Source organism: Athene noctua, chromosome 4, assembly GCF_965140245.1.
Source record: "Athene noctua chromosome 4, bAthNoc1.hap1.1, whole genome shotgun sequence".
Classification (NCBI taxonomy): Eukaryota; Metazoa; Chordata; class Aves; order Strigiformes; family Strigidae; genus Athene; species Athene noctua.
The window spans coordinates 37,395,080-37,413,398 of record NC_134040.1 but is presented as its reverse complement, the minus strand read 5'-3'; the positions used below and the strand labels follow the sequence as shown (position 1 = coordinate 37,413,398).

The 18,319-nt window shown below is 41.7% G+C and overlaps 1 protein-coding gene across 1 annotated transcript in view; it reads right to left on the bottom strand.

Annotated features, from left to right (window-relative positions):
- Positions 1–1,828: 1,828 nt before the first annotated feature.
- The window catches only part of RNF150 (ring finger protein 150), a 124,277-nt gene continuing 107,786 nt past the window's right edge, over positions 1,829–18,319 (bottom strand). Inside the window, exon 7 of the mRNA XM_074905039.1 lies at positions 1,829–8,469. Within this exon, the coding sequence (XP_074761140.1) occupies positions 8,351–8,469 (119 nt within the window). The 3' untranslated portion in view covers positions 1,829–8,350. The remainder of the gene's footprint in view (positions 8,470–18,319) is intronic.

The following is an 18,319-nucleotide window of genomic DNA, read 5'->3' as shown; positions in this document are numbered from 1 at the left end:
TGCTGCTGGTAAGCAGCAGACCTATGCTGGATGGGGTGACAATCCCTGGGGCTTTGCCACGGTCCCCCGCTCCCAGGGCCACGGAACAGCGGCCGAGTGGGCGACGGAAGAGCAGCCGGACGACCCCGCACAACGGTGGTGCAATTCCCACCGAGACATGGTGGAGCCATCACCTTTTAAAGCTATTCTAACACATCATGCCCAGCATCTGGGGTGAGGCTGCAGCTCAGCCTCGGCGATATAGAGGCATTTACCTCCCACACAGCCTTCTGATCAAAAGAAGCCAAAAGATAACAAGGATCAGAGGAGTGACTGGGGCTGGAAGTGGTGGTACGGAGGCCAGGCTGCCCCGTGAGTCCCTCCCTGCTACAGCCTCTGCCTCCTGTGAATGCCAAAGTCTGCAGCAGCCGCCTTCAGGAAGAAACAATCCAAAAGTTTCACACATCAGGAAATGCCAGTTTTACGCAGCCTGTTAGAAAATATGTACGACACAGTCATCAGATTCGTTTTATTAAAAAACTTGCAGTAAAATTCCTCGGAATTCACCATCTTAACTTTGAGAGTTGCAATATTTTACTATTACATAATAACACAGTCTCACATATTTACATTATAATCCTCTATATAACAAAAATAGCCATGTTGTACTACTGAATAATGCTTCCAAATATTAGCCTCAACATTTCAGTACTTCCTCCAGCTGAGTGACTGTCCATGCTCTTTAGCATTTACAGTATATAACAAAGCAAGAAGAAAAAAAAAAAAAAAAGTGTGTGCCTCATGGTTTCAGGCGAATCCCTTTAAGATGGCAGTTCTCCGACTCCCACATTTTTCAAGAGAGATAAAGTGCATTGGAAGGGAAGATGTATACTTTATAAAATATCAGCAAAGCATTAAAGTATATTTGCAATACTGTACAAAAAGTAATGCTAGAAAAAAAAAGGCTTGCTTCACAAACTGCTACTGCACTGTTTTGGCAGCAAGTCACAGGTAGCAGGGGGGGGAAAAACAAAGCTAACTACAAGAAAAAGAACTGCCTGTGCAAATGCCACTGTGTGATTTTGCCATGGTCTTTCGCTAGGTGTTTCACAAACCAAAGCGCAGCTGTCTGGAGAAAGGAACTTTTTTTTTTTTTTTTTTTTTAATGTGGCGATGAAGGATTGTTTCCACAGTCAAAAGAAACACAACTGGTCAACCTGCAGAAATTGACTGCCTTACCAGCAAAACACCATCAGTCATAAATGGGCTCCCACCCTGAGGGAGCTGCAGCACCTGAGAGTGACAACCCTGTCACCCCCAGTTTGCAGGGGGGAGGGCTGGCAGCCCTCCCGGGCAGGGGCAGAGCAAGAGGCAGGGCTGAAGGTCTCCCAGTGAATCTGCACCTGCAGTCCAGAGCAGGACTGATTACCTTGGAGAATTTCACTGAGACAGACCATCGTCTCCCAACTGGAAGTTATTTCGCTAAGCTGTCCACTGATCCATATGGTATTGATTTCATTTGTCATTTTTCTTCCCTTTTTAACATTGGCATTTGCTGGTATGGCTCTGCAGCATGTGAGAAGAGACACGGCTGGAAAAAGCTTTGGAGCCATCACTGAAAAACAGGATACTTCTGCTCCGTTCATGAACCGTGTACAAATGGGACGCCACTGGTTGGGGTTGTTTTTTTTTTGGTTTGCTTATAAACTACTCTAAATAAAAATAATTCTCTTCTGGAAATGGATGGAATGTATATTTTGACAAGTACAAAACCATTTTAAATGTTCACTAAATACAAGGAACATCTTGCTATAAAAATAACAGACCCTCCCACCCGCTGTCCCCTCTTTACATTTCTAATTATAAAATGGTACAGTCATTTCAGGTTCCCAACATGAAACAAGAAGGATGGTATTACGCACACATACAAAACACTGAGATATTTGACATCTGAAATAACTGTATACATTCAGAGCAAACAAGCATCTTCATCTTGCTGTTGTTTTTAATGCTACACAGGACTGAAGAAACAAGAAATAAACAAGAAAGGAAAAAAAATTATTTCTTTTTTTCTCTCCTTTTTTTTTTTTCATTCACTCCAGAAAGAAATAACTTCCACTGATTCACAATTAAAATAGTTGAGAGAGACAAGATTAATTTCAGATGGAAAATTTATCTGTTGGCTTTTCATTCAAAATCCACATCTTTCATTGGTCCTTCTTCTCTAGTTTTCCCTTTGAAATACAGCTCCTGCTCAAAACGTTTTTCTTGAAAAAGGTGCCAAAGAAGAGAAAGGTAGCCGAGTGGGTTTCCAGCCCCGCGGGGGAGGCTGCATGGCGGAGGGCAGCCTTCTTCCTCACTCGCTGTCCCAGCCCGCAGCTGCCATCTGCTACCCAAACAAATCCAGACTAAAAAGTCCATCTGGCATTCCTCTTTCAACTGCGAACCTATCAATTAGTTCAGGTAACAGCTTGGTAAAGTAAAAGAAGTGCTTGTGTTGGATCAGTTGTCCCTGTTTAAAAAGTCTGCAAAAACAACACCTCCACCCTCATTTTCCCTGGCCCCTAAATATTTCATGACATTGTTTTTCACTGCTTGCGTTAACCAGGCAGATTCACTTCTGTCACACTGGCTGCCTGATACACGCTCACACATTTTGCATCTATAAAACAAATGAGTCAATGCTCAGTGTTCTTCAATGAAGCAGCAATCCCAGTCTGCACTGGTTAGGAAGAAGCTTGGCTGCCCTCATATGCCGAAACCCCTGGGCCTATCTTTTGTTAAGTCCTTAAACTGAATTTAGGCTGGCTCCGTCCCCATGCTGAACCAGAGCAGTCCAACCTGCTACAAGAGATACAGGCAGCATAAAATGCAAGAGAGGAACCATCATAGTATTATTTTTTGATCCCATGATCTCCTTCCCCTGAAACTAAGGCTCACACTAGAGCAAACATTTGTGAGAAGGGCTGGATTTCTCTTTCAGTCCTGCAAAACAGTTGCATCCCAAAAGAAAACCAAGCCCTCCCTCTTTTGTTCAGAGAGTCAGCTTGTCCTGGCCCCTATTCCTAGCAGACTGGTAACTCTGGCCCTACAACAGGGACCTATGAGAACAACAAATGGTTAAAAATGTCCATTATTGCTAAAGAATAGAAATTAATAAATAACTATTGGTTTTCTTGGTTTGCACAGCCTATAAATTCCTACTCCTGGCTTATTTCAAACCATATGCTTGGCCATGAGCTTTTCGACAGACAGAGATCACAGAGGCATGAGCCTCTTACAAACAAAGCCTAGGAGATTCCCAGCTGCCTGGGCTGAAAGGCATTTCCCGCTGTTATGCACAACCTCTTATTGTCATTTCAGTACGGACTAGTTGTCACAACAAGGACTTGCAGTCCAGAGTTTTATATATAAAGATGTGCCCTGATCTTTGCCTTCTAATTACAGAATGTACTCAAAGGGCTGTGGCATTTATTCAAAGGAAAAAGTCTGTAAGGCAAATCTCTGGAAAATCTATATAATGACTGTGCTCCAGGTTTAAAAAGAACAGCAAATAAAACACACTTTATGGAAAATCTGTAACTATGCTTTACTGATGACTAGAAGTTATCATAGAAGTGTTAAGTGATCTGCAGATATCTGCCAGGGCAACCCGTCCACAGGCAAAGGTCTTCAGAGCTAGACATTTTTCAAACTGGACAAGCATTTCTTTTTATTTAGCAAGGGGAAAAAGAGGGTAGGTTAACAGGTTTAACAACAAAAACTTTGGATCACAAAATGCATGTTCTTTGAGAAAGATTAAATTCAGAGCTGGATCTGTCTCTGGTTCTGGGTTCATTTTGTAAACAAAATAAGAATGTATCCCAAACGAGTCATTCAACAAGAGACAAAGTACTGCCCTTCTTGCAATGACTTCCTCTGGATCTGATCCAGGGGTCATTAAAGTAGTGAGATCTGAGGGGCCTCTTACCATATGTGATTTCAATATTTTTTTTTCAAATTTCCTCTACAAAGCCTTCTTGTTTAGTGCCACAATGTCCCTCATATAAGAAGTCTAAAAATGGCAGCTGCTTCTGTTTTCACTACAATACAGTTTCCATAGTCATATCAAAGTACTTTTATATGCATGCACAGCAATTTAATTCTACAGAATGCTTAAAGAATGAAGTGCAGTGCTATGATTGTCCTGTTTCTGGTTTTGAGGCTCTAAACCAGTCAGAAAATAAAAAAACTCCAAACCATCAGCAAGTGCCAGATCTGTACCCCCACCAGAATGGGTCAGCTGTGGGGAAGAGATGCAGTGCTTGTGCCTTGCACATCTGCATGCACGCATGAGGTTGGTTGTGAGTGCAAAATTCTGCCGATAGAACTTTTTATGTGTCCTACCTGTTGAACAGACCCTGGGGAGAGCAGTTTAGTAAACCCATAAAAATCAAAGGATACTTAGAGCGTGGTCTCTGTCCAAGTTTCATCCTGCAACCCAGCCCAAGTGAAGATGAGCCTCACTAAGGCAAATGCTTCTCCCACCTACTACTCGCTCACTGAAAAGAAAAGAGCCTCAGATGACAGGACAGGAAGAGCTCGGAGAGACACAACATCAGCTTAATGACAAGAGCACCTTTCTCAGAGAGCTGCACCGTCCTCTGGCTGCTGGCCCTGGGCAGGAGGTGCCCCTCTGCCACGGCACAAGCCTGCAGAATTATGTGCATGAGCACTTGTTCGTCAGAGGGCACCAGAGGATTTTTTTTTTCCTGGCTGCATGCTAGAGGCTGCGCTCCCTTCTGAACACGAAGTGCTGAATCCCCGGCATCTGAATCCCACATAATGCCAGAGCGTGAGCTTAGCGGGCAGCTGTACCGAGGAGTCACACAATGCTCTGGATGGGACTAATCTTGCCCAAAGCTGCAAATCGGGAGCTTTAATTCTACCCTGTGAGGACCCTCAGTGGAGAGACTCATGTAAGCAAAAATGTGCGTGGGTATGCAGATCTGCAGAATTAAGGCTTTCACATGTGTTACAAACATACATCTGCGGGTCTTCATATTTATGAAGCACCTCAAATTCCCAAGGCATTTCACAGATTATATATATATATATAAAGAATTTGTCAGCCAGGTCCTGCTTTAGGAAAACATTTCCATTTGACACAGGGATATAATTATGCTCATAGAAGACCTGTTGAAAATAACGTGATTTTGGTACAAGTCCAAAATTAGTCATAAGTGCTTTTCTGAAAAAGGACGAATAAAACACTTACTTAAGTGCTTTCCTAAGTTCTGGCTCCAGTGATGTCTAACCTGGCTTTGTACTCATTATCACTTAACAGTGCTCAGAGCTATAGACTACCTGAGGACAGGGACGGAAAAACATCTTTCCTGAGCAAAACTGCAGGTAGGACTGGGAAAACAAAAGCAGAAAGACTCCTGCCCTAGATTTGCTAGGATGCTTCTTTTGAAAGACCACAGTATGGCGACATGCAAAAACGTCTCACCCAGCCTAGCACCCTGCCTCTGCCACCTGTGGTCCCCAAGGGACCACATTTACTATGGGATACTTAGGAAAAGAGCATACGCAGTGTGATCCCTCTCTGAAATCATCCATGAGCTCCTAGAAAAATGGGCAGGGTCTCAGTTCCCCTTTGAGCACAACTCCTTTTAATGATTTTGCTGAGCAAAGTTCAGTATCAGCTGGGAGTTCTACCTCCTGCCTTGCTTTTCCAGAGACCTCGTTTGCTCTGCTGTGCTGTGGGTGACTTCGCTATGGCAACAGATAATTGTTTAATCTATCCATTGAGATTAACTTAATTAAGTTTGTGAAATAAAACAAACACTTTGCGATGGCTCCTCTGAAATCCAAACAGTTCAGCCAGGAGTTTTTTTGTCTGTGTGCTGGGCTGTGGTGGGCAGATGTTAAAGGATCGCTGACAACTCAGACATCGTGTTTGTGATGTTCCTGTGACTTGTAGCACCCAGGCTCCAGCACTGAGGAAACTGAGAGGAAATTGTACCAGTGTGTGTACTTTCCATAGGGAGACCTGACTGCATATAACCAGCTTTACTCTTTCCCCTGCAATCATTTGAGATGAATTTAATTCCTGAGTGAAGGGCCAGAATTTGGTGTAAGCACCACTTAAATCCTATTTCAGCATTATTTCCAGAGCTTAAGTGGAGCTGATGCGGTACCTTGTGCAAATTCCCTTGTGTAGGGGTGAATTTCAGCATTGGTTCCCCTGATGCTGTGGGCCTTTCCCATAGCATCACGGGCTAGAGAAGACATTAAAGAATAAGGAAAATACAATTACAGAACCACAAATATTGGCAAGACTGACCTAGCTGGGCCCTCCAGAAGGATCTCTAACTTTCTTTTTTAAACCAAGTAGATTTCCAGCTGCCTGTATCTCTTTAATTTAAAAGAGACATCATTTCAAATGGCTTGTAAAAATGTAATGGCACATTTCCGGATCACCATTTCGAAGGATGATTAGGCTCTGCTCCTTTGCCTCAAAGTTACCCTTCAATTTAGGGACTAAGAACATCAAAAAAATTAAGCTAAATGAACTTCAGTTCATAAAATGAACTGAGTTCTATCTGGACTGAAAAGTGTGGAGTATAATTTTTCCTTCTCCCTGTACAGAGGAAGCAGATCAGACAAAATTTTAGGGGTAGTTCTAAACACATTTGTTCCCAAATGAGATCTGACAAACTGAATTTTGGCTGGAAGTTGGCTTCCACATGTAACAAGTAAATCCACAAGGAGATTAAATGCAGCAAGAATCCTAATAGGTGCATTTTGAGATGCTGCCATGCACCAGAAAGCCAAAATGTTTGACCTTTCCATGAGATCTCAATGCAAGATGAATTGTTGATTCTATGGACTTACTCAGGAGGCAGTAATGTGATTCAAATCATCTGACTGTCAACAGAAACCACTTACTCTTGTATAACAGTAAGCTAAAAATGCTTCTTCACAGTTGAGTATTTTGACTGAAAAATGAAATCGTACACTGAACGAGTCAGTAGAAGCTTTTCCCTGAAAAGCAGAGCTCGGGATGAACTAAATAATCATCACTGGTCATTATTATTTAGGTGTATGGATTTCTGTTAGTTCTGTTTATTTTCAAATTCCTTCCCCTCTACCCCAAGTATTTTGGTATATATATATATTTCTGTACAAATTGCAAGTATTCCATTATGCTTGCGACAATGTTGACAGGGTCCCTGGAGGGCAACTAACCACCTGAACTCGGCAAAAACTGCTATCAAAACATAAGAAGTGAAACGCCCTAAGAAAAAAACCAAAACCAAATCAATTAGTAAACATTTCAACCCAGCTGCCTCCTGCTTCATTAGCAGTTTCTTTACACTGATATCAGCATCTCCAGACCCCTCCTAAGAATATTCTTGTCACCCGCATAATGCACAGCTGTTAACAAGCAGCTTCTGGAAACCTCTCAGACAGTCCTTTAGCCTACCGGTCAGATTTTGGTTGGTAAAATTAAGAAAAGGCATGATGTTATACTAGATCTTCTCTTCCAGCTACTGAATTGTGACTTGAAGGAAGGCCATTAACGTACTGACAACTGCTGATAGCAAAAAAAAAAAAAGCAAAAGACTACAAGGACGGAGTGAAGCTTTAAGCTTTTCTTTCTCTCTTTCACACCATATGATTCTTGTCTAGAACAGAGCTTTAAGTAAAAGCCAACATAATGCAGTTTTCACCCAAATCTCAGCAATCTCTGTTAATTCAGAGCTCTTTTACAAGTAAAGGCCTTCAGAATATACCATTTCCAAGGCTCCCACTTAATGAAAGCAGGCTTCACATTAATGCTGGGTGCTGGTGCACCATCCTTCTGAAGCCATGTGTACTTCATGCAGAAATGATATAGCAATGATAAATCCTGGAGTGACCAGTGAACAGGAAATTCAGATTTCTGGATTGAACTCTTGAAAAAGCTGGGGTCAGTCAACAAAAACAGAGTGTCCATCCATAACAAACGATAAACAAACATAACAGATATATGTCTTTTCAAAAAAAAAGAAACAAAACCCGACCAAACAAGTGTAGAAAACACTCAAGCTGTCATTTCAGCTGTGTATTTATGAGCCACTGAAGAGTTACATGACTGCTCTGAAGCACGTGGGTAAACCGGAAGCGTTCATCTCCCATGTGAACAAAACAAACGTATGTAGATGATGAAAATGCATCCAGGCAGACACAACTGTTGCTATTGCTTTTCATGACCATCTCAGAATGGAGTGTGCAGGAGTGACAGTGCTCTGGAGGCATGTGCATGACTGGTCCAAATCCTAAAAAGCTGACTCGGTCCCTCCCTGTGACCCTCCCCTGTAGTTTAGTGTTGGATCTCTGTTTTTCAAGACTTCACCTCTTCGCAGTCTTGATCAGTGGAAAGCTCCACATCAGACAGTCCAACTTCCATTGCCATAATCAATGAAATGTCTGAATCACTGCTGACTGCTGGCTCCTGTTCATCTGTGAGGGTAGAAAAGACAGGAGAAGGGCATTATGGTCAGGTCTTTCTGTCAACATATTGCTATTTTTCAGTTCTGGAGATGAGACCCAGAGGTTTCTCCACCACTGAGGTTGTGCTTAGATTTCAAACTTTGTTCTTACTCAATATCTGTCTAAAGCATTTCAAGAACATCACAAAGTTCAAGACATCAGTAGCAAGAAACATGATGACAAGGAGCCTGGATGGGTAACACTTTCTTCTCCTCCTCAGGAGGAGCCTCCCAGGGTTCTCCATCCATGACCTTCATCTTCATGACCTTTCTCCCAAAGCCTTCCCTCCCCATCCCCTTACACTACCCAACTTGGCACCATCCTACTCTCCCCACAAAGGCTGCAAGTTAAGGACAAAGTCACAGACACCTGGTGGAGTGAGTTGGTCATCAGGAAAACATTTCTAACAGGAAAAAAAATTTGCCTGAACCCTCATTAGGTGACAGAATCTCTGTTAGCAGAGACTTTTAAGAGCATGCTAGGCTAATGTCTGGAAGGAGCAACACGGAATTTGTTAGTTCTGCCCCAGGACTCAAGACCAGGCTACCTGCCTTCTCAGGTGCCTTCTCTCATCCTTTTCCAGTCTCTTTTGTATTCACCCTTTCCTTTTATTTCAAGATACCTCGCAGGTTCTGATCTAGGCTGAAGGGATCTACCCTTATCCACCATGATCTCAAATACATTGAGTCAGATTATTGATTTTTGACTCAAACTGCAAATCCCATCAAAACTACAAGCATAGGAGGAGTAAGTTGTTTTTGTTTTGATCCCACAGTACTTACTACATGCATATTTAGTAGCAGATAAAGCCAACAGATTTTAAAAGACTAAAAGCTAATTTTGTTTCAAGAACTTTCAGAGAAGTGAAGCACACTGGATCTCTGGGGAGATTTTCACAGGCACAGAAATCCCATAGGTGGCTGAGTCCCTGAGAGAAAAAGTTGATGGTTCATATTTTCAAGTGGTTTAATTACAGTGATTATATTTACACTGTAACAATACAATGTATTTAAATCTCTGGCAGTTTTTCCTTTACATATTTTATTTTTCAGACAAAAGAAGCAGAGCCTGATTGATGCTAAAAAGTCCAAAAGTTGAATATCTAAGAATTAATAAGAAAGAAACATTACAGAGGAGCCAGAAAAATAACTCCTCACAGTTTAATTATTCACTCGAAGCTAAGTAAGCACAATTAGTCTCCTCTCAAGAGCTGCACGATTTTTAGATCTGTTTCAGAGAAAATACATGTATTTACTTATGCTGGGATTAGACCTCATGTTCTGCAGAGAAAGCTTGAGTGGGGTCTGCATTATTCAAACTGAAAGAGTCAGTGCTTTCCTTTACAACACTGGATTATTTTTATACTTTCTTGATTGCATGATAAATAATTAATGCACACAACCTCTTTATATCTGCATTTTTTTTCCCTATCAATATGACAGTAGTAAAACATTTCAAGGGATTGCTTCAGACTATAAATGTTTCCACTGAAGGTGGAAGAAGTACTTACGAACTGAATGATACCTCCAGCAGACTTCAGTGGGCTTCAATTACAATTAACCATTAGGCGAACTGCTAGATCCAAGAGTACAAAAGTGCATCACATACATGCACCTCCAAGACCTAAAGCATCATCTGTAGTGGTAACAGCTCCCTGAGCCAGAACAATGTGGTTCCAGACCACTGGATTATTTATCATTCCTCTATAACTAACAGGATTCTTCAAAACAATGAAAATGATGCTTTAAATGTTGACCTAAGAGCAAATTTGTATTTGCATGACAGAGTACCTGAGGCTTAGCCATGTTAAACAGCCGCTTGGAGCACTCTTGAGAGAAAGGTGATTGTCATCTGCACTGGCTGTGCAGGAAAGGAGGACTGGCTGAACGGTGACAGCCACGTGCTTGCTGAAGAGGCAGGCTGAGCTGCCAAGACCAAACATCAGAGCATCAAATAAGAAGTGTTTATGGTGCCGAAATGTTATTTCAAGAATTGTTGCTTCTTCTAGGATTGCACAGCAGAAAGAGATCTCAACAGAGTTCAAGACAGGCAGATAGAACAGAAGCAGATTTACAGCTCACCTACCACAACCGTTTAACCTATGTACATGAGCACTGACTTTCCAAACGAGCAAACTCAAGTTCAACATTAAAAATCCTATACAATTATACAAATTCTTGGATCTTAGTCTTGCCAAGGTGTGGGCTTTGTAGTTTGTGTTCTTTGGGACTGAAGTACAGGTCAGTAAGAACAATGAATAAAGGATCCTAAAAATGCCCATGCCTGGGCCTCGGCATTGCTTTTCCAGCACTGTGCAGTGCCTAGAAACATGAACGCTCCACCTGCCTCTCTTGCTAACAGTGCAGCGGTTCAAAATCCTAAAGCTACAGGCTGCCGCTTCAGCAGAGTGGGGAGAAAGACTCAGACATCACCATCCCTTACACCTCCCCTTTCAGGGACAGGGTCAGCACTGACATTTCTTTGGAAGATGCAGCCAACACAAGGAAACTAAAGCATCTCTCATCATCACATGCTTGGTCTTGTAAACAGGAGTCCTGCTACTGATGCCAGCATGCACAGGATGGAATTCTGGGAGGCTGCAGAAGTTACACCAGCTGCAAGGTCTACAAGCTGCCTCACCGTGGCTCCCCCACACAACACAGGCTTTCTAGACTGTGGTGTTTGGTTTTGGTTTGGGGTTGGGGTTTTTTTGGGTTATTTTTTTTTTTTTTTTTTAGTTTTTTGGCTGCATCCCTGGTTTTTAGATGCTATTTACAATGACAAAGCATATACAATCACATAGCTTCTACTGAAGATGCCTGACTCATTATAAAGAACTTTTATAAGCTTTTTGCAAGTTTTCTGAAATCTGGTGTTTATCTAAAAGCCCTGAAGTCAGGTGAGGATCTCAACTTACAGTGAAGATCTCAGCTTTCACTGAAATGAATCTTAAGTAAAAAAGAAACATAAAACCCCCCCAAAACCCCCATATCCCTAATTACTAGAGAGATTTTATGTTGGAATATCTGACTTGTGATTCTAGATGTTTGAGACTGGCAGTCCTGTCTAACAACATACACTATAATACTTCCACTGTGTTTTATAGCAGTTCATGCCACAGGCATAAAGCCTTTTGCTTAATGAAGCAAAAGGCACATCCCAAGTTGCTTTTCAGCCCGAGTGCTAGTGCTTACAGCAGGCAACTGTAGACCTCACTGCCACATTCCTCTCATGTCTGAGAAACGCAATATACCACAGCACGCTGCCTACTGCCAGACAGACTTTTTCCACTCGCTTATATTCCATGACACACATCCATTTGAGAGGTACAATAAAACAAACCACTGTAGCCAATATTACTTTAAATTTAGTTACGCTAATGCAGGAAGAATATCACCACTTAGATATGGAACTGTCCTACGTAATAGCGGTACAGCCCTTACTTGTTGCAAAGTTCATTAAGTGATGTTTATATTTGAGTATAATTGCAATCAAACAAGGACAAAAATAGCTAATTACTCTGGTGCTTTAAAAACAGTAAGACTGCACACTAGTAATAGTTATCTACTGCTGCTGCTACTCCTAACACTTTGAGTAAGTCTGTAGCTGTTGTACCCTAATAAATATTCCAAAAGAAAAAGGTCAGGTGATGGGTTTCTAAGAATTTGATACTGTTTGCAAGAGTCCTGGGAGGGACCTAAGCAATCAGCCGCAAGTGCAAAGTGCATTTACAAAAACCTTCCTCTGCCACGCGTAGCTAAGAACACAGGCATGGGCACAAATCGAGATATACTTGTAACGATGCACTCAAGGAGGAGGAACAAGCTGATGTAACCCTGGGGGGTTTTGTGCTCATGAAGGTCTCACTCTTGCTCACCACTGTGCTTCTTCCTAGGAGGCCACATCTGACACTGTGCCCTGGTGTCCCCAGGACACGGGCAGTGCCATGGGGCTCTCCTAAAACTGGTCCTGCTTGTACCAGAGTCTGAGACTTCCCCCAAGCTGATGGAGCTGGAAAAGCTGCAGAACCCCATGATTGGGCTAAAAAGTCTACAAGCAATTTGCATCCAGGAAATCAGCAGAAAAATAAGAATACACTAAAATTTTATACAGCAAAAGTTTCTCAGCATTGAATGCATATAAGGTTTGTCTAAGATGACAGACTTTTTTTTCTTCTCCCGACCTTCAGGGAGCTCGCTGCTATTAGAGCCATTTGCAAAGTAAGCAGAGAAGTATTGACTATTATATGTCAAATGAGAGCTGCCACCAAGTGTGTCATTCATCTACTGAAAGTATAACTAAAGTCAGCAATCTCCTGTTCCTGTGGATTAAAAACATGGGCCATGGCAATAAACTATTCAGTTGGGAGTCAGTCTCCCTTCCCTCATTTATTATCAGCTCTCCGTGAACTAATTCAGCATACTCAGTCCTGCTCCACACACAATTAAACCGTTGCACAGAGCTGTGCAGCTACTAATGGTTTTCTTTGTGTTACCAGTCACAGGAACCAGAGGGTAAGAAAAAGCTGCTACCATGATACTGACTTAGGTGTAACCTATTTGCCTGGCTATAAAGCTGAGCATTTAGCATAAGAAACAAGTCTTGTTTTGTGCAGATCTTCTGCTCTTGATGGTAGATGCCAAACTTTGAGGAGAAATGAATAATTATTGATTTCTTCATCTAATGAAATGCTGTGAAAAATTTATCAGTTATCTCATCCTTAGCTGACAGAAATTGTACAGCAGACAACGGGACTCTGTCTAAAACCTCATTTTGACAATAAGTAGACAGCAAAACTTGGAATTTATTTCACTATTCATTTCACATTCTCACTACTGTGAAATATACCTTATTTCAGAATTCTTCATTTTCTGAAGATAAAACTAAGCCAAAACACGAAATCCCTGGTTACAGGTATGCTCTCAGGTGTAGAGAAGTATCTAAAATTTATGTGTTAGCAAGAACCTTATTCCAGTCTGGGGCTTACTTCTACTGAACAAATGCTGTCCTCAGTCAGATGTGTCTAGAAGTATTTTGCTCCAGAAGAAACCAGAAACGTGACCATCTACTGGAGCTTTGGGGACCTGAGAAGAAATTACATCCAGGGTCATTAGAGGCATTGATATGGGACCTTTATCAGAACAGATTCTGTTCGGCATGAAGCTACAGCAAACTGCCAACACAGGCAGTGTTATTCAGTTTTTGTTTCCAGTATCAGGACAACCAGAACACTATTCATCACATTTGATTTATGACAGGGAGAGAGAGACATTTCTAGAGCCCTCTATTTTTCTTTGTCTGCCCAAGAATGCACTTCACCATTACGGAGTTTATCGCTCCCTCCTATTGCAGCCTTGCCACAGCATCACTTTGCTGCTTATAGTCTAAGAGGAGTACCTCAAATGGCAAGTCCTTCCACAACAGTACCAACCAAATTTATTTGATTGCTAAGACCGTCTTCTTTAAAACACTACTGATTCTTAAAATTATTCTCAATTTGATCATCCAATACTTCTTATTGGACCATTCTATATGTAAGTCTTAAATTCCTTCCACATCATCTTGATAATCGTAATGTTTTAGAACAGGCTGTAACTGCACTAATAAAACAACTGAAATAAAACGTGGAAAAAAATGCTTATAAACTCTCTAATGTAAAAGAAGCAGTGGAAATATGTTTGAGGAGAAAGGGATAGAAAAAACCTGTTATTAACACAGTCCTTCCATACACAGAGGCTAATAAAATGGATGAAGTCCAGCTGGCTACAATTGAGAACAAAGTACTGGGGAAATACTTTATTGCTGTTCCTAGCATCAGAGAGTCACTTATCTGAGCAGCAAGGGGAAAAAGTACTTGAGAACGGTAACTGCTTTTGGAAGAAAAGTTTAGACTGTTTTCCATAAATAACAAACCAGAGCTCTGTGCATGTACTAACGGCAACAGGGTTACATCCAGGGGATAAAGCAGGTGACGAAAGACATTGCAAAGAATACCCAAACATCAGCACACCACAAAGAACCAAATGCCATGACCTGGCAATATTAATTTCAAAAATGTGTTTAACAGCTAAGCAGTTGAGAGACTTGGTAGATGGGCCTGTACATGACATAAAACACTGGAGTCCCTCACAAAGCAAACTTTCTTCCCTCAATCTTTCTCTAGGATATATGTTTTGGGAGAACATAAGGCATCTCTTAAAAGAAAACAGCTAAAGACATAGTTCTCTGTCTTCAAACATCCTGCATTACGAAGGGGTAACATCATCATCATCATTCTAGACATGAGCTACTGAGATAGAGAGTCACGACTCTTCAAGGCATTCACTGATTCTGGGTGCCCAGTTAAGACTCCATAAACATGACTGTTCAGTTACAGCATTAACCTGCACATTGTAGGCCCCAAGCATATCTTCAACCAACTTCAGCTACAGCTGTAAGTACTCAGCACTTCTGGAAATCATATTCCAGTATCTCAAGTCAAGCATCAAAAAAATGAAAGGGAAATTATTAGTAATACAATCGGTTTTCTGAAATGTAAATTTGGAAAATGTTGTACTTAAGCAATAAACTTTAATACCAGTTACCCAAGAAGACATTTTGTGTTTTGGCAAGACCAATAAGCTCATTTTCATAAACAGGGTAGAAAGTATCAGCACCCAAATGCTCTCTCCAAAAGAAGAGAGAAAAAAAATCTGTCCAAATAAGCACATATGATATAAACCACACAGGGCAGATAGCAAACACATTTGCAGAAAGCTGAGCAAAGGGGAAAGAACACATACCAGATGTTATTGCATGGAGACAGTTGGACCTGATTGGCTAGACAAGCAAAGCTTTTTTTTTTTTCATTTTATATATCTATATCTACCTTTAATGAGCATATACTAGCTCCTTGGTATTTTTTCCATGAATCAGAACACAAATCCTTTAAAATTCACAGCAGGTATTAACATTATTTTAGGAGTCAACACTTCAGAGATCTGTCTTCTCTCTATGAAAGGCTGGCTGATGTTTTGGGAACTCCTGATCGGCTGCCTTAGTGGGGAGCTGCCAACCCTCTCTGGGATACAACAAACATACCTCTGTCAAGTACAACACAAGAAAACCTAGTATTTTTTCCTTCAATATACTTTTCTCTTTCTCCTTACTCTTGCAGGTCATGCTCATCACATTCGTGTTCTGAGACGAGCAGGGAAAATCCTCCTGTGGCCTAGATACTGCATACCATTTTCTCTTCCCATGACTAGTCTTTCCTCTTTCCTATTGGAAACTCAAGTTCAGAAAGATCAATAACCAGAAAGATTACCTGAAGTGTCAGTGGAGTCATCACACTAAGGTCTCTCTGCACTGACTTCTATGATTTCCTATCAACTAATCCCCATCTCCAAGGTCCTTCACAGTTTATCTGCACATGTGGTCTTATTCACTACAAAGTATTTACTTCTATCTTTGGCTGACCCCATTCTTCAGTCCCACACTCTCTCCATGATTGATTGCTAGACAAGAATCACCCTACTTCCCTCACAACAGGGCATCCAGCCTCTTAAAACCTTTCTAAAACTGCTTTTCCTTTCTCCCTGCAAGCCTTCCCACTGTCTGGAAGACTGACAGCGGGATGCTGCTGCACACCCTCCTTACCATTCATCTCTGGCCATCCTCAGTGCCCAAACACTGGGCCAGATGCACCTCTGCTCAGGACAGCACGTCCTTCTGATGACTACATTAAGCTTCAGGAATAAATCTGAATGCATTTCATTCCTGTTAGAAATGATTGTTATTTAGAACATGCAAAATTATTCATGTATTTGAAAATCAGAAAATGAGATCTCTCATAAAAAGGGAAAAGATTTAAAAATAATGAAGCTTGGGGCTGTAACTACATGACAGTTTTGATTCTCAAGTACCTTCGCTATCTTTTATAATATATTAAATAGTCAAAGATCTTTAATTCTGAAAGAATTTAGCTACTTTTGGTAAAATCTTGCCATTTCCTACACCACTCTAAGAATCCTAAGGAACATTAAATTAAGTTTTCCATTTCATGTTAAGTAAAAAATCGAATTCAACTCTTCACCAAATTCACTCACAAAAAAGCCTCTTAGGCCCAGACTGAACTAAAATCACTATTATTGTTCTGTCTCAAGCATTGCTACAGACACTTCATGTGCAGGTATTATTCTCTGATCATTTCTATTATTCTTCCATTTAATTTTTCTGTAGGCAGACCAAGTTTCTGAATTAGTTGAAGTATAGTTCCATGTACCAGCAGCATGACAGCGCCAAGAAGTGGAAGTCCAGCTCCCCTGCCCTAGCTCACCCTCCTGTCGCCCATCCTGAATCAGCTCTGCTATTCCTTTGATTGGCCAGGGAGTTGACTTAATTTTAAAAAAATGCCTGCAAACTCCCTTGGAAACATTTTTTGCTAGGCTAGCAGCTGAACAGGCTGGCTCAGTCACAAGGCAAGTACTGCAGCCAGCTTCAGGAAAGAAGCATGCAGAAAGGGAGAAAAGGAGAAAGGGAAGGGAAAGGACCCCTCCTTGCATTCAACATCTGCAAGCAGTCCCTGTGGTACCATGATGTTATATGTCTAAAACATCAGGTGTGGCATGGGGACTACTTTTTTTGCATCTTGGTTTTCTTAGCAGCTGCTTAATGACCAAAGCTCCCTGGTGTTACTGCAAAACAAACAGCATGAAGTGATAAAGTTAAAAACAGTTGTGTTTTGTCATGTTAATGGTGTGTAAGGGATATTGCAAGGATTCTTCCAGTAGCCAAGGTGAGAAGTGTGAAGAGACACACACCCTTCAAGCAGCGAGCAAACATCTTTAATCACACTGCCAGCCATTTAAAAATCTGAAGGTATAGCAGGCATGTGACAACAGCAGAGTTAAATGCTGTATGTAATAGCATGTGTTATATGCTACACGGCCTATTGGCAGGCTGTCATAACAAAGGGACTTTTACGTCCAAGAAGTATAATCACACAATTTAATCATGTGCATCTCAGTTTCCATGGGCTATACTGGTGACTGCTATTGTGAGTGAACTTTCTTATTTATATTTTAAAAATCTATGTCAGCAGTGTGCTCTGCTTCCTGCAAGCCTGAAAGGAGAAGGAAATTACAGCCTGACTCAGACACATAATGCACTGGATTGAACAAGCGAGAGTGTAACGGTAAGAAGAACAGAACTGAAGTTTCTAATGAACATAAGAAACAGCCTTTCACAGGGTGATTTAGAGATGTACTGGCCAACACCACACAAATCCCTTAGAGCAGTCATACTGGAGAGATATTGCAAGACCCCCAAGCATGATGCAATATTAAACCAGAAGACTCAATGTAAGCGCATGGTTTCCAAATCCCTTTTCTCTGGTCTGATCATGCTGCAGAGCTGTGACCCCTCCTTGAGGGACTCCATGGCAGAAGCAGTTTCACAAAGTCACCCGAGATAGCTCCTTCCACAGGTCCTGCTGCCCCCATCTGCACAGCAGCTCTGCTTTGCCCTGTGGCTTTGCACCCTGCTTCTGGCTGGGAGGAAGGAGAAAAGGGATGCTCAACCCACAGACACCCTTCCTTCCCACTGTGGCCACCAATGAGCCTGTCCCACAGCACCGGTGCTGGGTGGTGGCTGAGGCTCAGCAGGGTCTGCTGGCACACAGCAGGGCCTGAAGGAAACTGCAACCCATTGCCATGATCCCTGCCCAACAGCTTCAGCACAGGCGGATGCTGCAAAGGCACCCGGGACCGTGGCTCTCCTGGGAAGTAGGAATGACACCTCTGGTGCTCTGGGGAATGCAAGAAATGGCATTTGGTGCTTG